The sequence below is a fragment of the Epinephelus fuscoguttatus genome, linkage group LG12 (assembly GCF_011397635.1).
Source record: "Epinephelus fuscoguttatus linkage group LG12, E.fuscoguttatus.final_Chr_v1".
Lineage (NCBI taxonomy): Eukaryota > Metazoa > Chordata > Actinopteri > Perciformes > Serranidae > Epinephelus > Epinephelus fuscoguttatus.
The window spans coordinates 33006155-33022812 of NC_064763.1; the positions used below are offsets into that span (position 1 = coordinate 33006155).

The 16658-nt window shown below is 40.8% G+C and overlaps 1 protein-coding gene across 1 annotated transcript in view; it reads left to right on the forward strand.

Annotated features, from left to right (window-relative positions):
• The window catches only part of LOC125898116 (leucine--tRNA ligase, cytoplasmic-like), a 31776-nt gene that overhangs the window by 2342 nt on the left and 12776 nt on the right, over window positions 1-16658 (forward strand). The window contains exons 7-23 of the mRNA XM_049591786.1: window positions 46-158; window positions 1725-1788; window positions 2167-2255; window positions 4002-4227; window positions 4417-4504; window positions 5418-5494; window positions 7177-7230; window positions 7369-7509; window positions 8147-8224; window positions 8375-8460; window positions 8669-8734; window positions 8890-8972; window positions 10486-10624; window positions 11082-11294; window positions 12372-12429; window positions 13926-13989; window positions 15360-15543. Coding sequence (XP_049447743.1) covers window positions 46-158; window positions 1725-1788; window positions 2167-2255; window positions 4002-4227; window positions 4417-4504; window positions 5418-5494; window positions 7177-7230; window positions 7369-7509; window positions 8147-8224; window positions 8375-8460; window positions 8669-8734; window positions 8890-8972; window positions 10486-10624; window positions 11082-11294; window positions 12372-12429; window positions 13926-13989; window positions 15360-15543 — 1823 coding nt within the window. The remainder of the gene's footprint in view (window positions 1-45; window positions 159-1724; window positions 1789-2166; window positions 2256-4001; window positions 4228-4416; window positions 4505-5417; window positions 5495-7176; window positions 7231-7368; window positions 7510-8146; window positions 8225-8374; window positions 8461-8668; window positions 8735-8889; window positions 8973-10485; window positions 10625-11081; window positions 11295-12371; window positions 12430-13925; window positions 13990-15359; window positions 15544-16658) is intronic.

Here is a 16658-nt window from a genome sequence, read left to right on the forward strand (position 1 = left end):
TCAGGTTATTCAGTTAAGTTGAATGTGCCTGTTATCACTTCACAGGTGGACTGGAGACGTTCATTCATCACCACCGATGTGAACCCCTTCTATGACTCCTTTGTCAGGTGGCAGTTCATCACACTGAAGGAGAGAAAAAAGGTCATGTTTGGCAAAAGGTGAGATTGTTTAGAGGTTTCTACACCGAACAGAAATTTAAACACAACACTTTTGTTTTTGCTCCCATTTTCACAGGTTTAAATTAAAGATGTATGACCACTGTTTGCCTCATGTAATGCTCCTTCACATAAGCCCTTTTAAATAGGAATTGTGGCAATTTGCAGGAAAGCCCAATCAGTCTTCTTTCAGAATTGGCAGTTTAAAAACAAAATCGCGGAGTGCAGCGAAATGCCTACTTTTGTTTTTACAGAATGTGCCTTTTTTGGGGCAATGGGGGGCGTGAGCAAGTAACAAAACGTGTAGCTCAGCATGTGACGTAAACAGTGACGTACTCCAAGGGATGCCACGGCTGGTCAGTCCTTCGGCGATTCTCTCGTAAGTTGGCCCGTCTTTCGCCGTCCCCATCATCTGACGGTTAATGGCCTCTTCCTTTGCGAGGACAAGGAGGACACGCAATTCCTTGTCTCCCCAGTTGCTCATCTTTACAGTGTCTGTCAGGTTTACGTTTCCCTTTTGCTACTAGCTGCTCCTTCCTGCTATCAACTGTTTCCTGTTTATCCACCACCAGTGGGTTGCACTTGCCGCGTCATCAACAGCTCCTCCCACAAGTCATCAACAGGTTGGTTCCGCCAATATGCCAACCCTATGAGGCGGAAAATTGGGCACCTTGGATCAACTCGCCAATCCGGCTCTGTATGTCTAAATGCTTGCAGCTTGCCGGCAAAACGGCCCAACATTCGCCGAAAATCTGGCAGTGTAAAAGGGGCTAAAGAGTTGATCAGGTTTTTGAGTGAGGCCTGTGAAGTGTTGGCCTGCTCCTCTTCAATGGCTGTGTGAAGGTGCTGGATCTTGGCAGGAATTAGAACACACTGTCGTACATGCTGATCCAGAGCATCCCGAACATGCTCAGTGGGTGACATGTCTGATAAGTATGCAGGCCATGCAAGAACTGGGATGTTTTCAGCTCCCAGGAATTCTGCACAGATCCTGGCGACATGGGGCTGTGCATTGTAATACTGAAGCATGATGTCATGGTGGCAGATGACTGGCATGACATTGGGTCTCAGTGTCTCATCACTGTATCTCTGTGCATTTAAACTGCAATCAAAAAAGGGAACCTATGTTTGTTGTCTGTAGCTTATATCATACCATATCATAACCTCACTGCCACCATGGGGCTCTGCTCACAGAAGTGCTCACTAACACAGATTTTTACAAATTTGCGACCTGTGAAAAGTGCAAGCAAAAACAAGTATATACCTGTTTTACTTGTTTTATAGCACTGTCCTTCAGAAAAGTAGGAAGTGCCCCACATTATGTAATATGATAATGTCTTATACTTTACCTTTGTTGCTATCGGGATTGGTAAAACCGTCTTGCCTGAAACAATGTCTGATACCAATGTCATTTCTTTCCATGGGGTAACAGCAAACTGAATATTTAAATTAAGACACTGGTAGGTAACTGATGTTAAAGTTATCCGTTTAGTCTCAGGCAGTTTTATTTGCATTTTACATTTGTGTTCTTCCAGTAATATAATGTCACTGTCCCTGACTTCTCTGCAGGTACACCATCTACTCCCCCAAGGATGGACAGCCATGCATGGACCATGACAGGCAGACAGGAGAGGTAAACTTACCTGGCTCAATGAAATTATGAATTAATTGTGGGAAACAAAACTGTGATATGATTGCATATGATAAAGTGCGAGTCCTGCAGCAAACACTAAAAGGAACCATGTCACAATTTAGCCATTTTTTATATGATTGATCTTTAATATACTGCAAATCTACCACTGGGATCGCCAGTGACTTTATTTGTCTTAATATTTTTGCCTATTCCTGCAGTTCACTAGGGATGTAGATAATTCCACATAGTAAATTTTGCAAATGTTTTTTTGCCAAAGAAAAAAAGAACAAGTCCTTTAAAACAGTCTTTTACTTTGAGATCATTTGAGACCTTTATTTAGTCCGTTTTCTTCCAACTAACATTTTCCTTCACCTGCAGGGAGTTGGGCCTCAGGAGTACACTCTCATCAAGATGAAAATAGTTGAACCGTACACAGCAAGATTCAAGTCCAAAGTCTTTTATAGCAGGTAACAAATTACAAACACTAAGCTCTATACTGCTAACATGTTTTTAAAGGAGCAATAAATAAAATCATTTAGGTTTGCTGTTGTGCACTGCCTGTAGAGCAAAACAAAGTGTGTCATGAGCCACTCCTCCCTCTACCTCTGCTCTCCAGCACCCCCCCCCCCCCCCCCCCAACTCAGCTTCACTCAGCTTCACTCAGCTGCCCGATAAACCCGCTGCGTCTTCCCACTTTAACCTGAATAACAAACCAGGGCTCGGTGCTCCGGTTGGATCCAAACGGAGAGACAGTTAGAAGTGTGGGGACGTTAGCGTTAGCACTAGTCGGCTGCCTTGCTAACGTTCTGGGAGCCTGCTTCTCGGCTCTGGCGAGCTCTAGCGTGGGGATGTTAGCGTTAGCACTAGTCAGCTGCCATGCTAACGTTCCGGGAGCCTGCTTAAGTGTGGGGACGTTAGCATTAGCACTAGTCGGCTGCCATGCTAATGTTCCATTAGAGAGGAATGTTAGCGTTAGCTCCCAGAGTTAGCACTAGAGCCACTACGGCTACTGGAGTAGCTTGCAGCTATGGAGCACTTCTACCAGCTCTTCTAGTCACTGACCCTCGCCTCCATCCCAGCAAATATATTACATTTATTACAGGTACCATCATCATTGAAGTAGGCAGGGGAATAGCTAAACACAGCCGCCAGGCTGACTGCTGGGCTACATTTTACAATGCTAATTGCAAATGTTAGCTGGGCTGCCGGGCTACACACCTAACACAACTGTAACGCCTGACCCATTGCTGGGACCAAGCCGCTAATAACTCAAGCTCCGGACATTAACCCATGCTATGATTGTAACATTAAATTTAATTGAATTGACATAGCGACATATGCTTAATGTTACTGTAACACTAATTAAAACAGACATTTGACTTTATTCACATGAACGTACATGAATGCGCACCGGGACCGGCTTGTAAACAATGGGCTGGAGATCAACACAGAGAGAGGGTGTGTGAGGTCATGCTATACTCCAGATGAAATTACACCTCTAGTTCTTCACATAGCAATTTTTTAATTCCTTCAATCTAGAAATGATGAATTTCGCTTATTGCTCCTTTAAAGATAGGAAACTACAGCACAGACAACAAGTTTTACATTTACTTAAGTATAAGACCTCGTCCACATATACACTGGTAATTTTTTCATTATCACTTGTTTTTGTTTGTTTTTTGAGGTGTCACAAATGAGGCAATTTTGTGCATTTAGTGCTGGCTCTATCTCACTAACAGGACTTGCATGTTCACACATAAATGTACAGTTACTCCTTCATGTATAGAGGAACAGAGATACGGCAATGTGAAATGGAAGTCACTGCTACATGATGCAATACTCCCTCAACACAAACCCCACTGCCAGCATTGCTGGTTTTGGATGAGAGGCTTTTGATTGGTCAACATTATCATCTTCTTCTTTGCCTGATTGGCCAACATGGCTTTCAGGTTAGGGTTATACCACCACCTGTTGGTGTAGCATTGACAGTGCTTCAGTTGTATTATTGCATTCTCACTTTTTAAAAATGGTGATTATGTGGACAAGATTTCTTAAATATTTTTATTTTTTGAGAACAAAGGTGGAAAAAAAAAAACACGTTTTCCAAAAATAACAGTGTATGTGTGGACCAGGCCTGATTCTCATCTTGATAAACATCACCACAAACTCAAATTTGAGACAAAAGTAAAGTGCTAATGCTTTGTTCCCCACAGCGCCATGAAAGGCAAAAACATCTTCCTGGTGGCAGCCACTCTGAGACCAGAGACCATGTTCGGTCAAACCAACTGCTGGGTGAGGCCCGACATGAAGTACGTTGCCTTTGAGACAACCAGCGGGGACATCTTCATCTCCACCATTAGGTCTGCCAGGAACATGTCTTACCAGGGCTTCACGAAAGAGAATGGAGTGGTGCCAGTGGCCATGGAGTTACTGGGACAGGTACTAACTTTGGGCATTTCTTGCTTTGAGCTGCAGATAAATTCAAATTCATATCAGACACTAAAGACTAAAACCTAAGAGCCAAATTAGAGGTGCAAAGAGCACAAACAACCTGATTCCTTTTTTACTTTTGCTTTACCCTTTCCTTCAAACTAAATGTGGCACTGCTTCATTTTTGTGTCTTTTTAGGATATCCTTGGTAGTGCCCTGAGTGCTCCTCTGACCTCCTATAAGATCATCTACGCTCTGCCCATGCTCACTATCAAGGAGGACAAAGGTATGAGACAAGAAGTCTGGAAAAATAGCAGAGATAAATTTATTCGGAGTGGCTACAATGATTGATTTTTTTCAAGGTTTAAATTTGTCACATTGGTAACAGCTTCGTAGTTCTTAAAAGACTTCTTTGCCAGCATCGCTCACAGCAGTCAGAATACCCTTGAGTAGGGGCGCTTTACTCTCTCTTTTTTTTGTATGTGCCAACTTGAACTTGAGTTAAATGTATCTGACAGTTGGTGAATAGTTCAACAGAGGCTGCTTGAGATGTGTCGATGTGTTTATAAATGCCCGTGTTTGAAAAAAGAAAATGTAATATATTCCCGCTCACATTGCTCTTGGTATTACTTTCTTTAGAAAAGTCAGAAAATCGGCACTGAGCTTTATCCCTTATTCCTCTTTGTCGTAGATATTCTTAGAGGAGCTTGCGAAAAAATACTGGGAGTCTCAAAATAGCAGGCCAAGGTCATGATAGAATTTATAAAGTGGTGCTCTGTGATGTCAAAGGATGGAAATAATGGCTGCTTTTTTGACCTGGGGGGAACATTAGTAAACGTATAAAATGGATGTAATTGCACCCAGAGTGCCTCTGTTGTGGTGGAAGTCGGTAGTATTTATTTTTCCTGTCTGTAATGCTCGAGGGCTGTAGTTTGTCTGTTTGTCTTCATGTGTCCTGTTGATGAATTTTTGTAAATCGCCTTAATTTGAATTTCTGAATGACTGAGGTGACATGCCAGAATTTCAGTAAGAACGAATCCTTTTATTTGTTTTTTCCCTCTTCACGTTTACTCAGTTGCTCCAGTGTGGTAGCAATGCAGTAGCACTGAATATGTACAATGTAAATTAAAATGACAAAAACATACTCCCCAGTGTGCATTAATACATTTTACATGTTGCCTTGTCTACGTTCTCCTCAGGTACGGGGGTTGTAACCAGCGTGCCTTCTGATGCTCCTGATGACATCGCTGCTCTCAGAGACATCAAGAAAAAGCAGGTGAGGTTGCAGACCTTTAAAAATGTCTAACGTGCTGCCGTTCAGTAAGCATTTATGCCTCAAATGAAGTCTGCTGCAGAGAAACACAGAAAACGGAGCTCAACTGAAACTTCAATGACAATCTTGAAATTTTGATTTTGAAATGTATAGACAAGACCCTTTGGGTCTTAGGCCTTTTTTGGGGTATTTGTACTGCCTTTACTTTTAAGCTCATATCACAGTCATTATAAAGGCTACATACACAGGCTATATCTTGTTTTTGTCAGGACAGTCTGGGCTATCCAGATTTGTCATCATTCCATGTCCTTCTATGTGCCTGTATTTTATATTAATTTTTATGTCAATGAAAAAAAACAAATCTGTGTGACTAAATTCTTACATTTTTACATGTATCTGACCATAGCAAGTTGGAAGTAGACATATTCTGCCATATATGAAGAGGGGAGACTCTCTGGAATCTGGCAATATAAGAACCATGTTGCTGGGACATTCTGTCACTTCACTGTTGTCCAAAACATGTGGTTTGTGCCAGGCAGACATGATTGCCAGTATTTTTTCATTATTGCAGGAAATTCCATTGACTCATTCACAAGTCAAAAATGTGTTTTATCTGAAAGAAACATGCAATATTTACATTTAAGATAATAGAAAAATAGTAATAAGATCTGTATAATGGATTGTGAAGAAATTCGTCAGGTTTTTATTTTGTAGACGATCTGTATTTACAGTGTGATGGGATGACAGCACAATGATGTGTTTGGTATCATCGGAAACCTCTGGTCCTGTGCTTTCATGTGATATGCGTGCCATTTCTGTGCAACCCTGCATTCACGGGTAATCTATCCAAGAGTAATGTGTGTGCAAAGCTGTATGAAAGCTCTGTTATACTTAATTTTAGTGTAACTTCATAATTTTTTTCCCCGTGTGAAAACATTGGAGTATCGACAAGTGCTTGGAATGTGCTCGAACGGTTGCGGAGAAAATCCACAGAGAAGAACAGGTGTGAATTTGGACACACTTTGTGTCGTTCGGGCCCATAGGGTTAAAGACACACCCATTGTTTAGGCATGCACTACCTGTTGCACGCTGCGACCACAGTCTTAACTAAAACAAGGAAAATGGATGACATTACCCCACAGGTTAAGATACTGCACTTGCTATTTGTGTCTTTCAGAATTGATTTTTAAATTGTGAATGAAGCTTTAAATAACCCTGCTCCTCCATACATCGGAGATTTTCTTCCATTTTATGTTTCAGCCAGATCAATAAGGTCCTCTACTGCTTTTCTTTTGAATGATCCTTGTGTGTCCCATAAAAGTAGCAGAGAGAGTGCCTTCTATTTTTATGCTCCTTAACTGTGGCACTCACTGCCACTGGAGAACAGAATGGAGAGCTCTGTCTGTATTCTTAAAAGGAAATACAAGACCTACAAGATCTTTTTAATGTGGATTTCAATTTGCAGTAATGGTACAGCCTTAGTTAAGTTTTAATAATAGATTTTTACATTATTTTATCCGTGGTTTTTATTGACTTTATTTATAACTTGCATTGTTCATTTTTGTTTTTATTTTATTTTTGCTATGTGAAGCACCTTTGGCTACATGTTTGTATGACAGGTGCTGTATAAATTAAGTTGGGTTGCTCTTTATTAATATGGCTCTTAATGCTTGCATTTCCAACAGGCTTTGCGGGAGAAGTACGGAATCGAGGACAAGATGGTGTTGCCTTTTGAGCCGGTAAGCTGATCTGCTAAAGTCAGTTCAATTTCACTCAGGTTGCACTGAACCCACTAATTCAATTAAAAAGACAGGTGAGAACAAATTCAGTCCGAGCTGCTTAATGGAGCCCTGGTGTGTGTTTTGTATATGTGTCAGGTCCCCATCATAGAGATTCCAGGCTACGGGAACCTCTCTGCTCCTCTGGTGTGTGATGAGCTGAAGATCCAGAGCCAGAACGACAAGGACAAGCTGGCTGAGGCCAAGGAGAAAGTCTACCTGAAGGGATTTTATGAAGGGGTGAGAAAACTTAGTGGTTAATGAGTTAAGGCAGCTGCATAGGTCAGCAAAATGCAACCCCTCTGCAACGCCCCCGCCCCTGTGGATTTAATTTTAGTTTTGAAGCTTGTATGATATATCTGCAAGACACAACCCAAATGATTCACAGCTTTAGGTGAGGCTAAATTATTTATTAGCTAGCTATTGGCCATGTGTTGCCTTCAGGCAGTTTGGTTCTGTCTACTATTGAAAAACAGCAGGCTGAATTTGTACAACATGACACACACATATACACACATACACAGACGAGACTTGGAATTTTTCGCTAAGCCCATTCCTTCCTGTCACAACATTATGACATTAGTCATGTTAAAATGTACAAATTCAACTGCCGTAACTGTCAGCAGATTGTAAATATGAGCAAACTAAGAATTTAAATGCAGCCACTGCGAGGGGCCACTCGACAGCACGTCAAGCAGCGCGCATATCATATGTGTACACTGAGTGTGTGTCTTCCCACTGAGCAGTTTATGATAATTTGTGGTTGTAGAATGCACTGCGGAGACATGGCCCACTTCTTGTTGACTGAACTGTCAGAACTGTGAAAGAATTGCATCAGTATGAATGAAATGTTTCCGTGAATGAATTCCCTTATCAGATCATGCTGGTCGATGGCTACAAGGGGCAGAAGGTCCAGGACGTCAAAAAACCCATCCAGAAGATGATGGTTGAGAGGGTAAGACATACTTTGTTTCTAATGCATGTGTTTGGTGTTTCTCATGTCTGTGCACTGTTACATAGTATCTTACAATTCCTCATATGTCTTGCATGATAGATGATTTATATTTACCTGTAACAATTTTGGCTCTGTACCAATTTATCACAGGGTGAGGCCATGATCTACATGGAGCCAGAAAAACAGGTCATGTCGCGTTCAGCTGATGAGTGTGTGGTGGCTCTCTGTGACCAGTGGTAAGTGCCACATGAACAAAGGAAAAATGAGTGAATATTACGATAGCTTTTTTAATCAAATAAGTTCATGCTAATAAAATAAAATAAGAAGAAATGACTACAAAATATGGCCATGGTTGGAGATGGTCAGTGATATCAAGCATAGAATGACATTTGGGCTTTCTTTGATTTTTTTTAAAATTATGTTAACGTTATGTGTGTCTTTCAGGTATTTGGACTATGGTGATGCAGAGTGGAAGAAGCAGGCCAATGAAGCCCTCAAGTCTTTGGAGACGTAAGACACTGACCTATGACATACTGAATTCCAGTCCCTGTCATATTTTGCATTCTGCAGTTATTACCTGTGCTTGTGGGGTGAAGCAAAACCTTATTATGTCTAATTCTGCGTCTACTTCCTGTGTTTTAATGAGCTCTATTTTTGCACTATAGATTCTGTGATGAGACCAGAAGAAACTTTGAGGCAACTCTGGCCTGGCTACAGGAGCACGCCTGCTCTCGTACCTACGGACTTGGTGAGTCTTGTCTCTGTGATTTGTGTGTGTGAATTATTGTGTCAGGAATGCAGCACCTGTTAATGTAGGTGACGTATACAACTTTGTGGCTGCCATCATTACTGCATTTTTCACAAGTAATATTGTTTTTTTTGTGTTAAAATTCTCTGCCAAAGATGAACAGGATTTAAAGATTAGACTAGGGTATGATTAATATTTCTGGTCTATAGGTGGAGACAGAGGACTGATGATTAAGCACCTAGCAACAGTCTGCCTCTCTGTTCATACAGGAATAGATGCAGACTGAGGGCCAGCTGGCATACAGTACAGGCCAGTGCAGTGAAGTCTAGGCTTTTTGTAGACTCCTACTGTAGAAATCTCCCCACACATTTTCAGAATATGAAGCACAAAGTTTCACCAAATAGCATAGCAGATGGACAATCTGGGATGCTACCTGATTTTACTTTAAGGTGCAGGTACGGCGGATTTGTTGTATGTTCTCAACAGACATAGTTTGTGTACCAAAAGCTTCAAAGTGAAGACACAAATGATATTTGTAGTTAGATTAAGTGTTCACAGAGAAAAGATTAGTAGAGCAGGGCCGAGCAACATATTGATATTATATCAGTAAATTAAGTGAGACTTGAGATTTGGGATATTGTGTCCTTTCCCAGTTTTAAAGGCTGCAAGTTTCTGGACTTAACCAGACTGTTATAGCTGTTCCATTATTGCCCTTCACCTGCTCAGTCATTCTGTTTACATTACTGATCATTTATTAAAAAAATCTAATATAGTAGCATTTCAATATCAATATCGAGAGTTTTGGCCAAAAATATCAGGATATTTGATTTTCTCCACATCACCAGACCTAATGTAGATTGTTTTTTATGCAGAGAAACCCATGAGCCATAGACGGACTATACCCCAGTCACAAAGTATATACACTGTGTATTTATGTAGCTACTGCGTCTAAAAGTTTCATTAGTTTAACCTCATAGAAATTGTGTGATTTTAACCATTGACACCTGGTTAAAGATATCAACAGGAGCTTACTGGGAAAAAAAACAAAAACATGAGCTTTGTGCATTTCAGGCTGATTGAGTAGAAAATTACAGTACCCAAATTAATTTTGAGGAAAGGCAGCAAATCAGTGAGTGGAAAAAAAAGAAGCTGCTGGTGTCTGTCAAAGCAGCATGTTGGCCATTTGTGGTTTGGTTGAGTTTAGTTTTAGTTAAGTTCATTTGATGATAAAAGATTTACATCTCGGCTGCTTGCTAAGGATTACGCAACGAAGCCCATGACTTACTCCATTGTGTTAGTGTTTTTCTTGGCACCAGAATGTAACCAGCTTGATAAGATGGCAAACGCAACAAAAGATTTTGTCAGCTCAGAGCAGACAATAATTGTCTTTCTTAATAATTTTGTGGCTCTTGCTTTCCCTCCTGTGGTCGTGTGTGTGTGCGTCTTTCTCTGTGTCTGGATTTGTGGTTGTGTGTGTGTCTGTGTGTGTGTGTATGCCTCCTGGTTACCATAGGAACCCGGCTGCCTTGGGACGAGCAGTGGCTGATTGAGTCACTATCGGACTCCACCATCTACATGGCTTACTACACGGTAGCCCACCTCCTCCAGGGGGGTGTGCTCAGTGGACAGGGACCGTCACCACTGGGCATCAAGTATGGACACATGGCTGCACACAAGAATAAATAAGGATTAAGCCTCCTCTCCTTCTCCTGTCCTTCTCTCTCTGCCTTCAAACAATCACAGATCTGCTTCACCTGAGGGAGAAAAGACTCCAATTTAATCACTAAATGTAATCATTTCGAATGACAAGTGTAGCTTTTCAGACAAAGTCGATTTGTAGCTCGGTATTCATCCGTGAAATAAAATAAATATATAAAATGTCCACTCAATGACAAATGCTGAATTTTAGACACAGTTTAGAAAAATCAATTCATAGCTCATTGTTCATTTAAGTATCCTCAAATTTCTTCCCCAGGGCTGAGATAAAATAGCAAAGAGAAGTGAAACATGCTGTTAAATGTTGCACTTAGTTACTCTTCACTTTGCTTCAACCCAATAGATCCCTCGTTCTACCCTTAACCATTCTTGTCTCTTTCTCCTCTCCCACAGGCCCGAGCAGATGACCAGAGAAGTGTGGGACTTTATCTTCTTTAAGACGTCTCCTTTCCCCAAGACAGACATCCCTAAAGAGTGTCTGCAAAGGCTGAGGAGGGAGTTTGAGTACTGGTACCCTGTGGACGTCCGTGTGTCAGGCAAAGACCTGGTGCCCAACCACCTGTCTTACTACCTGTACAACCATGTAGCCATGTGGCCCAAAGACAAGTGAGTTTGCCTTCTTGATTGGCCAGTGCAGAGAGTAGGAACAAATGTATAATCGGCAAGATTCATAGCATGTATTGTGCTTTGTAGCATTCAGGTGATTTTAGATCCAAGGAGAGTGTCTGTTTTAGAGGAAAGAAGTGCAAATAAACTTTTTTTCCAGCATGATTGTAACTCTTTCTACACAGAAATCATGTGATAGGGCCACTACGCAGCCATTGCTTCTTTTTATACTATACTATACTATACTATACTATTCTAGGTATCATGGAAGCGAAAGAGGCGTGAGGTGTGTGATATTTAACGCAACAGCGTCTGCCTCCAGTGTGACATAGAACATATGCGTTGGCAGTGCTTGCAGTGGGTGGTAAGGAGCCCCGGACCTCATTGTCTCCCCAGTTTGCGGACATTTTCAGCCACCGCGCTTCTTGTTGAGTTAGCTGCTAGCTGCTTTTTAAATCTCCTGGCGGTGGGTCGCACATGTGAGACATCATTAAAATATCACACCCGCCCTGCCCATGGTCCCATCCTGCCAACTTTCCATTTTACACAGACATGAATTCAGTGCTGTTACGTCTGCTGCTGGCTTAGTTGTGAGACAACTCTGTCCCCCCATTCTGTGATCGTATTTTTTTAAGGGGATAGGCGAGGCAGAATAACAGCGCAACATTCCCACCCTGAACAGGCAGTGGAAAAGGGGCTTCTGATTTTATTTATATTAGTGATTATTTGCGCTATGGAGTTTTTAATTGGGACCTACTTAGTTGGTGTTTCCTACAGGTTTGATGGACTCTTACTATTTTTACCTTTTTACTTAAAATTTCATTTAATTTTTTTTTTCTTTCTACAACATGAACCAAAATGCTGACAACAAGAAACATCTTGGGGTGTATTTGCTCTAAATGTTAACAAAGAATTTTGATACCTGTTAATTTTGAATGTTTAGTATTTATCAAATTTGTTTGCACTAGTATGTGACTTTGTGATTTTAAAATGCAAGCATCTGGTTCGGGTTAACTGGATTATATTGATGATGGTGGTAAAAATGACACTAATGACAACACTCTCTCTCGTTAACAGTGGGAAGTGGCCACAAGCAGTGCGAGCCAACGGACACCTGCTCCTCAACTCTGAAAAGGTGTGTCAAATACTAATGTGGGGAAATAATCATCTGTTTAAATTCATCATAATTTTAAAATTTGATATCAAAGGGAACTACGCCCATTTTCAAAATTCATTTATATTATTTCTGTAGTCTAAGACAGTCCAAAATTATCAGTTAACATGAACAACTCTCTACCAAATCCAAAACCTTTAGTGCTTAAACTCAAACTTGCGATGTGATAGGGTGTAAAGTCTGCAGCTGCTCGATAGACAATGAATCAGGAAAGATGTTCGAAACGACACTGAGAGCACTCAGGGGAAAATTTCTGAGTAAATGGGTACATTTTCTCTTTCAGAACTGAGAACACTACAATACAATAAAGCTCATTTGGGTATGAAAAAAGAAAACAAACACTCTGGGGGTCCCCAAAATCAGCCTCCCATTCATTGTCAATGGAGCAGCTCCAGACTTTATACCTGACGACCTCACAAGTTTGAGACTAACTTCTTTTGGGTCTCATTTCTAAAACAGTGTATAGAATCCCTACTAAAAGTGTAAGTGTGAACAAAAGACAAAAATAGCGTGTGCCACAAAATATTCTGATTTATAAAACGGTGTGTACACCTGACAGTGTGCATTTTCCTTTTGTATATCCAAAGTCAACTTAGATTAGCCTCATATCCTGTCGTCTGGATGCCCACATTCAACTGTATGTGGTCAACGCACCCCATTAATGTTGCTACATAGGAATGAGCCTGCTGATTGATGATTCTTTACGGTGAATCATGGCAACAATCCAGTGTCACCAATGTATTTATATGTTTACAGCAATGAGACTGATTTCTTCACACCTTGCCAAAATGATCACGATAATCAGTGTTTTTCCCAACCCTGCAATGTCATTTGAAAATGGAAAAGTTTTATAGGTGAACACAATTAAGTAATTTATTAATTTAAGTTTGTTATGACAGTCTTGTCCTGCTTGTTTTTATACATCATGACTTTTGTGTGGGAAGTGACGTACACCTCTTTGAGGCCTCGTTTTTCGCATACACAAGGCTAATAAATGAGACCCCTTTGTTTCTGGCTTTGATAGAGATTAGCTTATGTTCACAAATATTGATTGAACTTACCTCGGCCATAGAAATAACAAATTTAAACTCTTAATTCAGGAGGTGTTTCCCTTTTTAAGGTTATTTATCAGGAGAAAAGGTCTGGTTCCTTCTGATGTGGTCTTTTGTCTGGGTTGTTGAAAGACTGAGTACCAGTATTAACATTGTTATATTTTGCGGCGAACCTTTGCATTTAAACACTTGTCTTCCTATGTGCCAGTAATTAACTTGTGTTTGATGCTGTAAAGAATTTTAATTACTCTATGTGCTGTTGATTCGCACTTTCCTTTTTTGTTGATTCAAACAGAGACAGTCTTTGACTCGACGGTTTTATTCCACCAAGCTTTGTAATGAACTTGTGTGGGTGGGCGTGCTCGAAAGATTCTGGCTGCTAACATCTGTTTTTCTTTTCACCAGATGTCCAAATCAACTGGAAACTTCCTCACTCTATGCCAAGCCGTTGAAAAGTTCTCAGCAGACGGTGCGCTAACTTTCTTCTTGATTTATCTCCCTCCTGTGTTTTGTGTCTGATCGTTTACTCTCTTATCTCTGCCGTGTTTCATTGAAGTGTGGGAGACAAAACACATCAGGTGTACGTGTAGAGCCCATTACAGAGTGTTTTCATAGTGCATGGGCCATTACACTTGATTGTACTATAAGCATCTTTTATCCCGCACTGAAGATAATTAGAAAACGCCCCGTCTTAATAAGATAACTGAGGTGTTGATAGCGGGTGCTATGAGCTATTGTGTATGCCAGATCCCTTTTACTGCACTGTAAGTAATGAGTATCTGTATGATGGTTTAGAAAGTATGCTTAAATCAAAGTGTAACCAGTAAGACAGTGTATATTCAACCTAATCTCCCCATGACTAATAATTGAGGTCCAGCGACTTTATGATTTTGGAATAGACTTTTTTCCAAACAATCATGATTCGTTTGAGATTACCATGACCTGGATGACTGACACTCATGAATTATTTTGTATATGCATGATCGTCATTCCTGTCTGTCTCTTCAAAAGACCAAAAGATACAGAGGAAAGAAATATAGACTCCAAATCAAATATTTATAGGAACATGAGAGGAAGACAAGATTTCCTCTGAGGAGTTGAGACCAAGAATGAGACTTGATGTGCAGAGGCAGAATTTGTTCCTGAAAATGTAATTTAAAGCAAAAGCCTTATGTCTGTGAGTGAGGCATAATTAATAATAGTAATCCCTTTTGAATATTTGAGGCTTGTTTTGTTCATGTCTATATGTTTATTTGGTTTTCTGTCTGTTTTCTAGCAATAGTCGTCTGATCTTTTCCATCAATACCTGGTCGGGACACAGATTAACCCTTGTTTCCTTCCTGCCGCCAGTATACCTCAGATTGAGTTGATCCATCCTTTTTGTGTGTGTGTGTTGTTATTTCTACCCTCTGTGTTTTTTTATGTTCTGAACAAGCTGAATAATGGATAGATGTGTCTGTTGTGTCTCTGGAAGCTGTCCTGCTGTGGAAAACTTCATAGTCTGACAGCAGATAGACGTATTAAGTTGACTTCCTGTCTAAGAGCTCAGAGTGAAGTCTGCTGGGTATTTGAAGTTTTCTCGGACTGAAATTTTCCACAAAGTCTCTGAAGCTCACCTGGTTGTCAGAGTATTTTGCAGAAGAGAAAAGATGCGCGTTGTTCAGTGTTTGCATGCATACCATAGGTTTTAAGAGGACACATATAGTTGAATATTTAGTTCAAGCAAATTACGAAGGCAGTGGTGAGCAGTGTTTCCCCACAATTTCACACATATTGTCCCTCTTCCACTGGTCTCTATATGTCCTGCTCTTTTAATCACCTCTGCATTTCCTTTCCCAGGCATGCGTCTGGCTCTAGCCGATGCCGGGGACACCGTGGAAGATGCCAACTTTGTAGAGACCATGGCCGACGCTGGCATCCTGCGCCTCTACACCTGGGTGGAGTGGGTGAAAGAGATGATTGCCAACCAGAACAACCTGAGGACAGGACCTGCAGACACTATCAACGATCGGGTCTTTGCCAGGTAGATGCAGGAATTCATTAAGATGGGGTGGTAGTGCAGGTACTGAGATATATAGCTCCCATGAATTATTTAGGATATCACATTAAGCAAGGCCGTATACAGTGCATGGGCTTTGGGATCATGGGGATGGGGAATGCAGGGCTGAATTTCATCTTTGATAACTCAACCCAACATCCTTGAACAACAGGGTCTTTGCCGTGTCAGTGGGCATGGGAATAGATGTAGAGATTTGTAGTTAAATAAATAAACAAAAATTTGAGCATGAATTATGATTTATTTACTGTTTTTTTTAAATCATTGAATTTTAATATCTATAAAGTTTCAAAAAAGGGCAAATGCCAATCATAAGACGCAGTACCAAAGTGTCGTCTTCCAGTTGTCGTTGTTATTGTCTAAATAATATTTCACATTGGTGAAACTGAAACCTACAAATGTTTGGACTTTGAACTCGCAATTAACGCAACAGTTGGCATCTTTTATGAAAATAACTTCGTGACATCTTTGCTGAAACTGTCACTATATTCTGAAAAGCCGTGTTTCCACCAAAAACTTTAGGTATAGTAGCTTGAGAATGAAAAGTAACCCCTATGGACAGGCAGTGAGTCCCTGGATCAGTTTAGCATGTCTACCACGGACGGTACTCTTAAATGTAGGTGGGATTGTTGTCACTCAGCGCTCCGTCCAGCTTTTGCTGTGTTTCCTCTTCACCACTGATGCACAGGGAGGTCTGTACCTCATTTATCGTCCACAGGATGGGGTTGCACACGGACATTTTCAGAACAAAAGAGAACAGGCTAGAGTGAGACTCTCTCAATGGGATATTTAAAAATAGCAGGTTTGTGCATTGAGTCCTTGTTAGGCGAGAGCAAAAGAAAAAGGAAAAAAAAATCATGTCCGTCCTCTTCATTCTGCCTATGATGGTATTCGCTAGAGTGGACCGCAGCACACCAAAAATAACCAATCAAAGCCAGTGAGTCTCTACCACAGCTGTCAATCACTCTGAACTGCAGTCAATCTGCCAAACTTGGCAGCGCTGATCAAATATGAATCAAGATTTTGTAACTGCATTGCCTATTTCTTGTCTGAAATGTTTTTAGAAATATACTTAGCGTACT